Source organism: Neltuma alba, unplaced genomic scaffold (genome assembly GCF_004799145.2).
Source record: "Neltuma alba isolate B1F8T4 unplaced genomic scaffold, ASM479914v2 tig00003349_pilon, whole genome shotgun sequence".
Classification (NCBI taxonomy): Eukaryota; Viridiplantae; Streptophyta; class Magnoliopsida; order Fabales; family Fabaceae; genus Neltuma; species Neltuma alba.
Window position 1 is genome coordinate 39,759 of NW_021633248.1, and position 13,569 is coordinate 53,327.

Genomic DNA, 13,569 nt, shown 5'->3' on the forward strand with positions numbered 1-13,569 from the left:
CAATTATTGAGTTGATTTTGATTTTAATTATAAGATCTAATTCTCATATTTATTAATTTTTTCTAAATTATCCATATGGATACTCCTTTAATCATAATTAAATAGAAGAGGGAGAGAGAATATTAAGGAAGATGATTATGGCGTTTTAGGAAAAACATGTCATATTTTTTATAATTAACTAACTTACATAATTTTCTTAATCTAATCAAATTAATTAAACAGGTCTTATGTTAAGGATCCGAGGAGTACCATTAATAACACGTGGCACACTCCCACATGGCACTCAATATGCAACCTCATCGCCACATGGTTCCTCTCCCTCTCCACATCATCTTCACATTTCGTCTTCCCCTTCCTTTCTGCCTTTTTCACTGCCTTGTTCATCGCCGACCAGTGAGGGACCCCAAAACGAGCAACTGAGACACGAAAGAGATGCATGTTCATTGGCGACTAGCAAATGACACCAACAAAGTTGTCACGTCAGATTGCTTGTCCAAGGAGCCTGTGTGCATAGGGTTGCCACCTGCTCCCACATGATAGCCAGATTCAATTCGTTCGTTCGCAGCGATTGGAGGAAGACCCTAATACCCATCGCCGAGAGGCTCCCCTGCTTTGTTCCTTTTCTCCCCTTGTTTTCATATCTTCCATCAAGAGGCTCTATCTTCTATCCCTGCTTTGCATTTTTTGTTCCCTCAAATAATAAATCAATAGAAATTTGCTATTTTTTGCAGCACAGGCGAGCACATGCATTGCTTTTATTCAATGAGTATTCGGCCTCTTGATTTTCTAATAGATCAGGAGTTTTGTTTTCATCTGGTAAGTTTTCAAGGCGTTCCCCAAGTTCTTGTTTTTGTTTTCATTTCATGGGTTGGTCAGTCGATGATTAACAACATTAAGTTTATTTGGCTATTCTAGTAGTTATTAGTATTTCTAAGCTATTCGAGTAGTTATTAGTATTTCTAAGGTTTAAATAGACCATCTAGCGTTTTAAATTTGATGGGGCTGCGTGGATTGCTCTTGAATCCTATGGCTGTTAACAAGGTATCAAGTTTCGATTTTTGATTGAGAGAATGATAGGATAAATTAAGGAAGGAAAGAAAGAAAAGCCTTCCTAGCCTTCAAATTTGGCAATGATGGAGGGAGATGATTGACAGGGGTGAATAGAGAAGGATTAAGAGAACGGGAGGATAAATGGGATCGGGGGGTTTAAGTGTTTGGTCGGTGATGAACAAGTGAAGGAGGCAGAGAGAAGGTGAAGGTGATGAAGTGTGATGGTGAGGTGGACAGGCAGAGGAATCATGTGGCAATGAGGTGGTATATTGAGTGTCATATGGGAGTGCCACGTGTCATTAGCATTTAATGTTAGGCAACAGCTAGGGTGATACTATTACATTTTGCTAACTCTCAAGGCAACATTGTTCCTAACAAATTTTCATATATTCACAACTTTTAAGTGAAAATTTTTCCCCACAAAATTTAATTTGTAGTGTAATTTATACTATAAATTATATTTTATATTTAGGATGAGACTCTAGGTCTCTTTTAATGAGAAACAATTATCATTTTTACTTTGTCTCTTTTTATGAAAAATTTGCAAGATATCTCAAATTTTTTAGATTAGTGTTTCATTTTACCCTCATTAATTACTTTTTCGAGTTGTCATATTAGAGAGGAAGATGCATGAGATTAGTCTTTAGTTTCTTATACTAAAGTTATCAATTCTAGTGGGACAGTTGTGAATGGAAGATTAAAAATTTGAATGCAGGAAATTAATAACTTTAGCATAAGAAATCAGCAATTTATCATTAGTAAGTTTTATAAGATTAGTTGTCGATTTTTTTATACTAAAGTTCATAATTTTCTATTGACAACTACCATAAGAAATTCCCTTTTTTATTCAAATCATCAATAATATGCCAAACTTTTTCCCGAGTCAATTGTATGCTAAATTTAATACTACTTATGGTCCTTAATATAAAAGCAAATTTGACTTTTAATTTGGTTCAAAATATAATATATCAATCCACTTTATCTTTCTTATTCATTCATTTTTCAAAGTAATTCTTCTAATAGTTGTATATATTATTCCATCAACTAGTTACAGACAAAAAAAGTTCTATCAAGTGGTAGTTTAGGCTAATACACATAATTAGTAAGGATATTTTAGGAAAAACAACACCTATTTATTACAAATAATTAATTTAACTAATTTTCTTAATCTCTCTAAATTATTTAACTAAATCTTATATTAACAACGGAGATAACTAGGCAAGGAAGTTGAGGATAGTGGTGGGAAAGGATATGAGAGCGAATCAGAAAATTAGCTTTTTAATTATAAATTGAGGAGGCCAATATAAGACGGTGCTCAAGGTTGTGTAGAGAAACTAGGATTAAGAAGAACAACAGTGAGAAAACGGTGGGTATAGCACGAAGGCAGTGACCACAATAATGTGGACATGATTGGGATGGGGCCCCATTGTATGAGGCCCCCAGAAAGTGGGCTTCTTCAGTCTTTTAAGCCATCCAACCACACACCACAATTATAAAATATTATTGTCTTTGGATTGTGATTGGAAAAATAACTTATTATCCGGTTTCCCGTGTTTGCAAAAGAGAGCACGAAAACCAAACGATGGCTCTCGTTCCTGCTGGGAAGAGCGTGACGCTTATTCCTCCGTCTACCGAGGAAAATGATCTAATCATGCGGAGCTCTAAGAAGATTAAACATGGAATGGAGAAGGGTGATTGCTCAAATCTGAATCAATGGCCAAAGCTTGGGGAAACCCCTGTCCACCCCAGGAAGTTCGGTTTAACATTTGCAGAAACTTTGAAAGGTGTCAACCATCAGGATGACCAATCGGATGATGAAAAGGAAGAAGAGGATGCCTTATCTGACGATAGTATGTCTGAAGATTTGCAATCGGAATCAGAAGCTAGTAAGAAAGAACCCTTGGTGAGAATAAGGGAAGATCCAAAAAGAAATTTTCCTACATTCCATTTCTCTGGTAGGATGAAAAAGCGACTATACCGGGCATGGAAGAAGGTGGTGATTGTGAAGCTCTTAGATCACAGCATTGGTTATAAAGCACTGGAAACTAGACTCCAGACATTATGGGCGAAGCGGGGAATCATAAACTTGATTAACATTGGCTATGGCTATTTTGTAGTCAAACTATCAAACAGGGAGGATTATTTCAATGCATTGACAGGAGGCCCATGGATGATATATGATCACTATTTAACGGTGAAACCGTGGGAACCCAAGTTTAACCCGGCAAGAGCTAAAATAGATAAAGTGGTATTTTGGGTACGGCTACCAAGGGTATCCTTAGAGTATTATGATGAGGAGGCTCTCACTTGCATTGGGAATAGGATTGGAGAGACGATAAAAGTTGATTTTAACACGTCCTCTCAGCTTAGAGGGCACTATGCTCAGATTTGTGTTATGATTGATTTGGGTAAACAATTGATGTCTTGGTTTTCTTTAGACGGTGGGAACTATTACTTGGAATATGAAGGCCTACATTCACTATGTCTGCACTGTGGGGTTTACGGGCATCGTAGTGAGACTTGTAGTGCAAGAAAGCAGAGTACAGAGCAATATAGAGGGAGCCAGAATGATGGTGACTTGGGTGCACAGAAATCAGGGATGGATATTAATGAAAAAAGGGGCAGTGACCAAGAAGTATGGAGGGTGGTGCAGAAGCCCCGCCAATAGAGAAAGGGAAAGGAGAAAGCAGGGGAGAGTCTCTGACAACCGAACTCAGGGATGAGGTTCGAGGTGTTGGCTGACGTGGAAAATAATAATTTTGAATTAACCAAAGAAATAGAAGATAATGCTATACCGGCAACGTCGGATATGGGGAACGCACCATTTGCTAATACTGCCACTACCAATGTACGATACATGCGGGGGAAAAAGGTTGTGCAGAGCAGGAAACACCCCAACCAAAATGGATTGCCCACTGAGGTGGTCCCAACGAGAATTCCTGAAAGAGCAGTACGATGAGCAGTGCAGGGGAAGAGAGAAAAGAGTTCTCATGAGATGTTTGTGAATCACAAGAGAACAAATGAGATACTAATGTTGACGCTGGATGACACGGACGACGAGAATCCTGCCAAGAGAAAACTGGACGCAGATGGGGATGATAATATCGAACACGGAAATAATGGGGAAGAGCAGATGGATTATATCAATAATTTTGATCCCCTTCCTCATGATCCAGGAGATAGCTTAGAGAGGGAGGGCGGGAATAGGCCTGAGCATAGTGGACCGAGTATACATAGCCCAGTGAGTGATGAGGTAGAGAGAGCCCAAAGTGAAGCCTCTGTGGTGCCCGAAACGCAATTTTAATTTGATGTGGGCTGTGCTTACCTGGACGTTTTCTTCTTTTAAAACCCATTTTATGTTTATGGATCAAATACGATATTGGAATATTAGAGGGGCATGTGGTCAAGGCCTCAACAAAAATTTAAGGGCTATTTTTGGCAATTTAACGCTTACAGTCCTGATACTTTCTGAAACAAAATGTGAGAGTGATTCAAAGTTGCGTTGCATCTATTCCTTGGGTTTCGATAGTCTTTTCTCTATTCCAAGCACCGGACATTCAAGAGGTTTGGCTGTGGCCTGGAAGAGTGATTTAGTCCGAATTTCAATTCTTAGCAGCAACAAACAACTGCTGCACTTAAGATGCGAATTTTTAGGGAAACCAGCATGCCTGCTGACTGCTATTTATGCAATACCACACTCGAATCTCCGTCAGACACTTTGGGAGGATCTAAAATTTTTGGCCCAGAGTACTGCTGAACCGTGGGGTGTGATTAGAGACTTTAATGATATTGCTGAAGCTTCAGAACGTGTGGGTGGAGGTCGGGTGAATAGTAAAAGAATCCGATGGTTCAATGACCAATTAAAGGATTGTGGTTTGACAGATTTGGGTTTCAACGACCCTAAATTCACCTGGAAAGGACCAAAGTTGAAGGGATGCTCTCGAATGTATCGGAGACTAGACCGAGCTCTGGGTAATGCTCTATTTATGTCTACTTTTCACAACTACTTAATAAAGGTGTGCTCTTGTACAAAATTTTTTGATCATAATCCTTTGATGTTGTGTTTGGATGCTGAGAACCTACGATTTAGAGGTACCAAACCTTTCCGTTTTAAAGCTATATGGATTGAACATGAGAACTTCCAAAGTTTTATGGAAAAATCCTGGATGCTAGATGAGGATATTAATAAAAGCCTGTCTAATTTTAAAAATTCCATTCTTATTTGGAATAGGGAGGTCTTTGGTTTTATAGAAAAAAAGAAGAAGAATATTCTTGCTCGTTTGGCAGGGATTCAGAAGGCTGAGGCTTACCTATACTCTTCTTTCCTTTCTGATTTGGAAATCAAGTTGCAATCAGAATTAGAGGAGGTTCTTAATTTAGAGGAGATTAAATGGTTTCAGAAATCCAGATCTGAGTGGATAACAAAAGGGGATCGTAATACTCGATATTACCATCTTAAAACTCATAGGAGACGGAAATGGAATAAAATTCTCTCCTTAAAGGACGAACAAGGTACTTGACTAGATGATGAAGTGCAATTGAAAGAGTTAGTGGTCAATTATTTTAAAAGGCTGCTCTCATCGGAAGAGACGAGTTGCAATGTTTTAAAAACTACAGCTAATTTTCCTAGAGTTGATGGAACTTTGCTGGCTTCTATGAGCTTTCTACCTACTGAGGAGGAAATTAAATCTGTTTTATTCGCTATGGGCCCTTACAAAGCCCCGAGATTGGATGGCTTCTCCCCGATCTTCTTTCAACATAATTGGAAGGTGGTGGGTCCGTCTGTTTGCAGTTTTGTCAAAGGTATCTTTGAAGGATCCTTGACAGTGGATAATTCTAATAAGACCCTAATTTCTCTTATACCAAAAAGAGAGAATCCATAACTAGTTGAACAAATTCGACCCATTTCCCTTTGTACTGTTCACTACAAGTGTTTAACCAAAGTCATTACCCAGAGACTTAAAGTTGTAATGAATGATTTAGTTTCCCCTTTCCAATCCAGTTTCATTAAAGGAAGGCATATACAAGATAATATTGTGATTGGCCAAGAGATCATGCATATGATGAGTAAGGCCAAAGGGAAAAGAGGGCTCGTAGCGATGAAAATCGATCTTGAAAAAGCCTATGACAAGCTCAATTGGAGTTTTATCCATACTGTTCTCTATGATGCTGGCTTTGAAGATAAGTTTGTGGGTCTTGTAATGGCTTGTGTAACTTCAGTAACTTATAATGTATTGTGGAATGGTTCAACAACTGAGTTTTTCACTCCTAAAAGAGGTCTTAGACAAGGGGATCCAATATCTCCCCTTCTCTTTGTTTTGTGCATGGATAGATTATCCCATCTCATCTATGATGCTGTTGTTGCTGGTCGCTGGAAAGCTATTTCAATCTCAAAGAATGGTCTTTCTATTTCTCATCTAATGTTTGCTGATGATTTGTTGCTCTTTGGAGTTTCCTCTGAGAAACAAGTTACTTGCATGATGGAAGTTCTGGATCAATTCTCTCAGGCTTCGGGAGAGAGGGTTAATAGAAGCAAATCCTCCCTATATTTCTCTCCTAAGGTTGATGCGGAAATTAGGAGGAAAATCAAAGAGAAGACACAAATGAAAGTTTCTGCAGATATAGGGAAGTATCTTGGCTTTCCTCTATCAAAGAATAGAAGGAATACTGAAAAATTTCAGTACATAGTTGATCAGGTCAGAACCAAATTAGCTAACTGGAAAATGGAGAGTCTGTCTACTGCAGGCCGTATTACTTTGGCTAAGTCTGTCTTGAGTTCAATCCTAATGTATCCAATGTGAGTGTCTCAAATTCCAATGAAGATCTGTGAGGAAGTGGAATGATTACAAAGAGACTTCATATGGGGACATAATCAAGATAAGCACACATATCATCCTATAGGATGGCAAAATGTCACTTTGCCTAAATCCTACGGAGGCCTCGGGTTCAAAAAATTACCCTCAGTAAAATCAGCTTGTGGTGCAAAATTAGCCTGGAGATTAATGATAGGAGAGAAGGGTCTTTGGGCCGATGTGTTGAATTAAAAATATATGTTGCATAATGAAGAAAATCTTTTTGAAGCTGGTCTAGGAGACTTAAGGCTTTGGAAGTTTATCTGCAAGCAGAAAGATGTGATTGATAAAGGCTCTAAATGGCAATTGAGAAACAGAAAGTCAATTAATTTTTTCAATGATTATTAGCTGTTTCATGACAAAAAAAATTAAAGATTTCTGTCTAAGACCTTTATTTGTTGAAGAGGAGAACAATATGGTGACAGATTGGGTAGAGTTTGGCACTTGGAACTTTAACAAGCTGGAAAACATAGTTCAGCCTGAGGTTTTATCTAGACTTATTGGAGTGATGCCTCCTTTGGATGCTGCTGGAGAGGATTGCATAGTGTGGAAAGCCTCAAACTCTGGTATGTTTACTCTTAAAAGTGCCTATTATATGATTGAGGAGAATCCAAAATCTCTATATAGTCCAATTTATAAACTTATTTGGAAATGGAGAGGTGCTGAAAGAATTTGTTTCTTCATCTGGAAGATTTATCATGGTAGACTTCCCATGAATTTATGGAGAAGTAAATGGTCTCAATGCTCCCCCATGTGTTCTTATTGTCTTAATGAAGTGGAAAACATTTTACATGTTCTTAGAGACTATGACTATGCAAAATCTATATGGAATACTTTTGTGGATGATAAGCATGTGAACAGATTTTATTCAGTCTCCTTAAGAGATTGGATTTCTATTAATCTCAAAGATAATAAGAGTGCTGATGGAAATGAAGATTGGGATTTGATATGGGGATTTATAGTTTGGAAGCTGTGGAATTGGAGGAATGCAGCAACTTTTAACAAGGCCGCTGAAAGGCCTATTAATCCAGTTTCAATGATTAGCTATAGTTGGAAGAATTTTATTACTGCTAAGTCAAATGTGAAAGGAGGTGGAAGGATGCAAAATCTGGATAGTACAAACTTCTGGACAAAACCTCCTGAAGGCTGGGTAAAGGTTAATGTTGATGGTGCGGTGTCAAGAAATTCACAAAAAGCTGGATGTGGAGGAAGTATTAGAGACCACCTGGGGAATTGGATAGTGGGTTTCTCTTTTCAACTTGGGACATGCAAGCCGAGACTTGGGCTATTTATTAGGGTCTGAAATTGGCTTGGGATTTTGGCTTTAAACATATCATCCTGGAATCTGACGCAAGAAATCTGATTGATTCACTTAATGAGGGGAACTCTAGTCGGTATAGTAGTCTCCTGATGATGCAGATTATCGAGATACTGAAGTTTGACTGGGAAGTTAAGCTTTGCCATATTGCTAGGAACGCTAATGGAGTTGCAGACAAACTAGCAAAATAAGGAATCTCGGTTTCCTCTTATTTTGACACTTGTCCGAATAGTCTGAGATATCTCATGGAGAATGATTGTTTGGAATCTACTTCCAGCATAGGGTAGCCTTTCGTGAACTAAGTTTCTTTTGTACCAAAAAAAAAATTATTGTCTTCAATTTTAAATATAAAATTTGGTTTATAGAGTAATTTATACTGTAAATTACACTTTATATTTAGGACAAGATGTGAGAAACAATTATCATCTCTACTTTGTCTCTTTTTATTGAAAAAAATTACAAGAAGTCTCAACTTTTCTAGATTAATTTCCTATTTTGCTCTCATTAATTATTTATTTTAGTTGTCATATTGGAGAGGAAGATGAATAAGATTAGTTGTAAATTTCTTATACTAAAGTTATCAATTCTAGTGGGATAGTTGTGAATGGAAGATTAACAACTTGAATGCAGGAAATTAATAACTTTAGCATAAGAAATCAGTAATTTATCATTAGTAAGTTTCATAAGATTAGCTGTGGATGTTTTTTATACTAAAGTTTAAAATTTTCTATTGACAACTATCATATTAGAATTGACAACTAAAGTTTTGCAAATGACAGCACTAATATATATGTATATATATAAAATATTTCGCGTGTCCTTATTAAATGAATCTAGTGGTCTCAAATCCTAACATGGCCAATTGGCCATCAGAGGATTTTAATTAAGAGAATTTTGATAAAAGTACAACCCTTTGTATATTCCATGGGATTTTTTGAGAATCAGAATCCTTATATGTAATTTTCCCTCCACAAATAGCACGCCGACGTCGGCTTGTGCTTTTGAGTCCATGCGGTGCGTGTTGGTCCTATTTGGGCATCTTTTCCCCCCATTTGGTAAACAAACAAAGCTAAGGCCTGAAACAGTAAAATGGCCCCTTTGTGTCTTAGGCCCAACCATATGCTGATATGCACGCATCTGGGTTCGGTGCATGGGGCACAAAGTCCAATGGCTCGCTATGAGGCGCAAAATTATTTTTTTTTGGTGCTAGGCAAAGTATATTTTTCTATTGAAAGTAATTCTATTCGAGATATTATCATGTATTAAAGGGATGTTTGGGTAAGAACAAAACTATGGTTTCAGAAATGCTTTTACGGTATACGAAATAAATATGTGAAGGAGTTTACCTCGATTTGCAGAAAAGTGTTTCTGAAAAGTGATTATGAGGTTATCCAAACACCCCCTAAATATTGGTAGCTCTTCTAGTATGAATTCAAATATTAGTTCACCATATTATGAAAGATTAGCCCCTTCCACTAAATTCAATCCTATTGATTATGAGTCACAAATTGTTGTTGACCAATAATACCATCTGATTTTCACATTTGGCACATCCTCTCTAATTTTCACAATTTTCAAATTCTTAATTCTAGTTATATATTATCACATAACTAACCTAGGGCCGAAACGGTTATTTCCCTCTTTATTCTCATACATAAATAGTAATAATGAGTTAGTAAATGTCATTTAAAACAAAAAACCACTTAATATTCTATAAAACTAATAATACAAGCCCATTCCAAAGTGGCCTAATTTTATTTGTGTAAAAAATACTTTGCAAATTATAGAAGTGCTAGAAGTATTTTCCTAGGTCACACTGCAAACTTATTTCGGAAGTTTTCACTAAAAAGTGTTGGATACCTAAAAGTTTTTTTTTTAAGTTTTAATATCATTCCAAAAGTTTAAAATCATAATATTACCATTAAAAACTAACGCTAATTGTTAAAATAGTAACATAGACTGTCAATATTTTAATATGGTGGGGAACAATATTGTTATAATTTTAAATTTTTGGAATAATATTAAAACCAAAAAAGAAAAAAATTCTGAATACTTATAGCTTCTAAGTGAAAACTTCCCAAGCAAATTTACATATCAGCCCTATTTTCTTTTTAAAACGTTTTTTTTTGGGTTTTTTTTCCCCAAAAAAAAGAAAAGAAACCAAAGGCAGCACCGCCACCAGGTTCCTACAAGTCGTTGAAATGTCATCCTCCAAAGTCAACATAACAATCAGGTTCCTCGAAGTAGAAGACCAGAGCTTGTGTCACCAAGGTAAGTGCGCGAAGTAATTTCCTGGAAAAGTGAGTGTTTTATTTGCGTTCTTTACAGTCCCATGCTTACATTTATTGGTCTGGTCTTTCCAATCTTAGCTCATTCTTCCATCATCAATTCATCACCCGCAGCTAGGATCACCCTGGAATCTCAGAAGATTAATTTGATCTATATATCCACCTGAAGTTCATCATCAGGATGGCCTCCGGAATCTCATTAGAATAGTCATAATTATATAACAATGGTATGTATAATAATGGTATGTTACGCCAACAAGTATAAATCCCATACTATAAATTTTAAATAATAGAAGTCCGCCTCATCATGAGGGTGGCAGAAGTTGTTAATCATAATGTTTTAAAACCATTCAACATCAGAATCATGTTCCTAGAAGAACGTTAGAACTTGTGTTACCAATATAATGTCCTAGTTTCTTCCTCTAGGCGGGCAAAATTTAATGAAAGTCTAGATCTTTTCCACTTTTTTTTTTGACCCATCTCTGACTTCTTGCAATATTCATCTGCAGATTGCAATGGCTTCCAAAATCTCATCAGAATCAATATTAATCGGATCTCTTATTCTCATCCACCTCAAATTCATTATGTCCACCGGCTCTTAAGTTATCGTTCCAAGAAAAAAAAATTCAGAAGTTGCACCCTTTTATAATACTTTCTCTCCTTGTATACATCGCATAAATTAAGGGAACAAGAGTTTTTCACCAAATTAAAGGAGTTTGAATCAAGTAGACGTCGCATTTTATTTATACAGATGAAAATAGATTACCATCCAATAATGATAGACATAAGATAATGCAAGTTACTATATTAAAATGATTTTTTGAAGAGGTCACAATTAAACTAGCGTAGTATGCTAATTTCAAACTTTGACCGCGGGCTGATGCAAAGCTAAACATTATTTGTCGCTTGACTAGAATTTGATCTAAAATGAAATGCCATTCCTTGAGCTCGGCAAGCTAATTGGTCAAAAGGAACGCTTCATCTCAGAAACATCCAAACTTCCCCACTCTGATTCCCCTTGAATCTTAAAAGCGGTTTTAAACCCAAGTTAATACGATAATGATCAGCTTCCTAGAACTTGTGTGAATGTGACCAATGACGTCATTTTTTTCCCCCACCCAAAAAACGCGTTTTCACATGCTTGTTATCTCAATTATTAAAGTCTTAATCTTTTCGCATTATGATGCATCAGTCGTCTCTCTCCCGAAATCTCAGGGTACTGATTTGTTCCCTTATTATTCTTACTCACTTGAAGACTTCGCCATGCCCACCCGTTCTACAAATATAGTAATAAACCCAAACGTATCTACTAGTTTACGGAGACTCGGGTCAAGTATGGTGGGATTTTGCTGCATCGCTCTGCGGCCTCCGCTCCAAGAACTGTTTGAGCAGTGGAATTTGCTGAGGATCGTCGTGTCCTGCATTGTGAGATTCCCAATGAATTTTTTGGCGGGTTCTTTGAGAACAGCCAAAACAAAGGTGGGGTTTTTCGTTGTGGCGCTGACCTCTCTGTACTGTTATTATGGAGACCGAAGTAGACAGGGGGAAACAGAGGAAAAGGGATACCGGAGTACATTGAGACTGATTTACTTTGAGGCATTTGCTTTGATGTCCTTGAGCTTATCAACACAAGCACATTCAGGACTCAAGCTTGATACCTCCAATTTCCTTCTAATATGTCTGGTACTCGGTATCATAAAAAAGAACTTCATGGCTGGTGTGGTTGTGGCAGTTCTATGTTACATGGCTATGAGTAGTCTCCCCTGTTCTGATTCCCGGCAGGAACAGGGCCGTCGTGGCGGAGGCGAATCAGAGGACATCATCGTTCTTGGGGACAGCTTACTTGAGGAGGCGCCGCAGGTTCTGTGTTCCCTTCCCCTTACCATCCATTCTTCTTCTTCTTCTTCTCTCTCCACTCTCAGACGCCGGCCTGTGAATTTAGATTCGTCTTCTCAGCGCAGAGCAAGTCTCAAGCTTGTGAAGGCGACTTGCACTGAACCTTACAGGAATTTGGAATGGTGGGTTTTGAGGAACACGCTGTCATCGATCCTTGCAAGACAAATCAGTTTGAAGACATTAAATTATGTGTCTTTGTCAGCCACAGAGTACTCGAATTTGTTAAGCCCGGAGAGGAACTTGACAAGAGCGCTTCAACGTCTGAGATTCCATAATCCATGGTCAACTGAATCCAGACTACGTCTGCCGCAGTTGATGGGTCCCGATGATGAATAAAATGATTTTGTTCCTAAAAATAGTAATTATTACTCCCTCCGTTCTTTATTATAAGAGACATTTGATGCTTATGGCATGTTCCTATATATAAGAGACACTTACAAGTTGTCTCTACTTTTTTGTGTTGATTTACTATTTTACCCATATTTATTATCTCCAACTCACACTCTCTCTCCCTCCCACTTCTCTTTCTTTTAATAATTTAATTGTTCTCTCCCATGCTCTCTCTCCTTATTAATGAGGGTATTTTGGAAAAAAATTATACTTTTTACACATTAATTGTTCTTAACTAATTTTAACTGTTTTTTTGATCAACGTACTTCGGTTATTTGTCTCTTATAATAAGGAACGGAGGGAGTAATTTATAGGAGTATGACCAATGAGTGAATCCATGTTCGTTATGATGCGAACACTTATGGGTAGAAGACCAGTAAATAATTACTAGAACTGGTACTTTTTCAGATGTTGTAATCTGGTGCATTGTGCTACCGAATATCCAGGTCAGAATCTACAGTGATTGTTAGCTGAAAGATGAAGAAGCTGTTAGGTGTTAATTGGAAGGGGAGAATCCAAAGGCGGCTATTCTTATTTTTAATTGATTGATCAGCGTCTACATAAAAAGCCATATTTTACAAATGTTTATATCGGAACAACACACTAGTGCTCTAACACAATAATTTAATGCCCTCAAGAAGGCAAAAAATGTTTATATACTTAGCCAAACATAACAAAGCATCACTGTAAAGAATCCACAAAATAGGGGTTTAGCAAAAGTTGCCAAACAATAGCTTAAAACAACTTTCGCCAAAATCATCTTGCTGAATATTTT

At 37.3% G+C, this 13,569-nt stretch overlaps 2 protein-coding genes across 2 annotated transcripts; both read left to right on the top strand.

Moving 5' to 3' along the window:
• The first annotated feature begins 4,412 nt into the window (after window positions 1-4,412).
• On the top strand, window positions 4,413-5,570 carry LOC114741327 (uncharacterized). The gene has a single exon (XM_028929578.1). The coding sequence runs from the start codon at window positions 4,413-4,415 to the stop codon at window positions 5,568-5,570; it is 1,158 nt and encodes a 385-aa protein (XP_028785411.1).
• Window positions 5,571-11,843: 6,273 nt separating this feature from the next.
• Window positions 11,844-12,766, top strand: LOC114741328 (uncharacterized). The gene is made up of 2 exons (XM_028929579.1): window positions 11,844-12,368; window positions 12,470-12,766. Exons 1-2 carry the CDS (start codon window positions 11,844-11,846, stop codon window positions 12,503-12,505), a joined length of 561 nt encoding a protein of 186 aa, XP_028785412.1. The 3' UTR covers window positions 12,506-12,766.
• The last annotated feature ends 803 nt before the right edge of the window (window positions 12,767-13,569 follow it).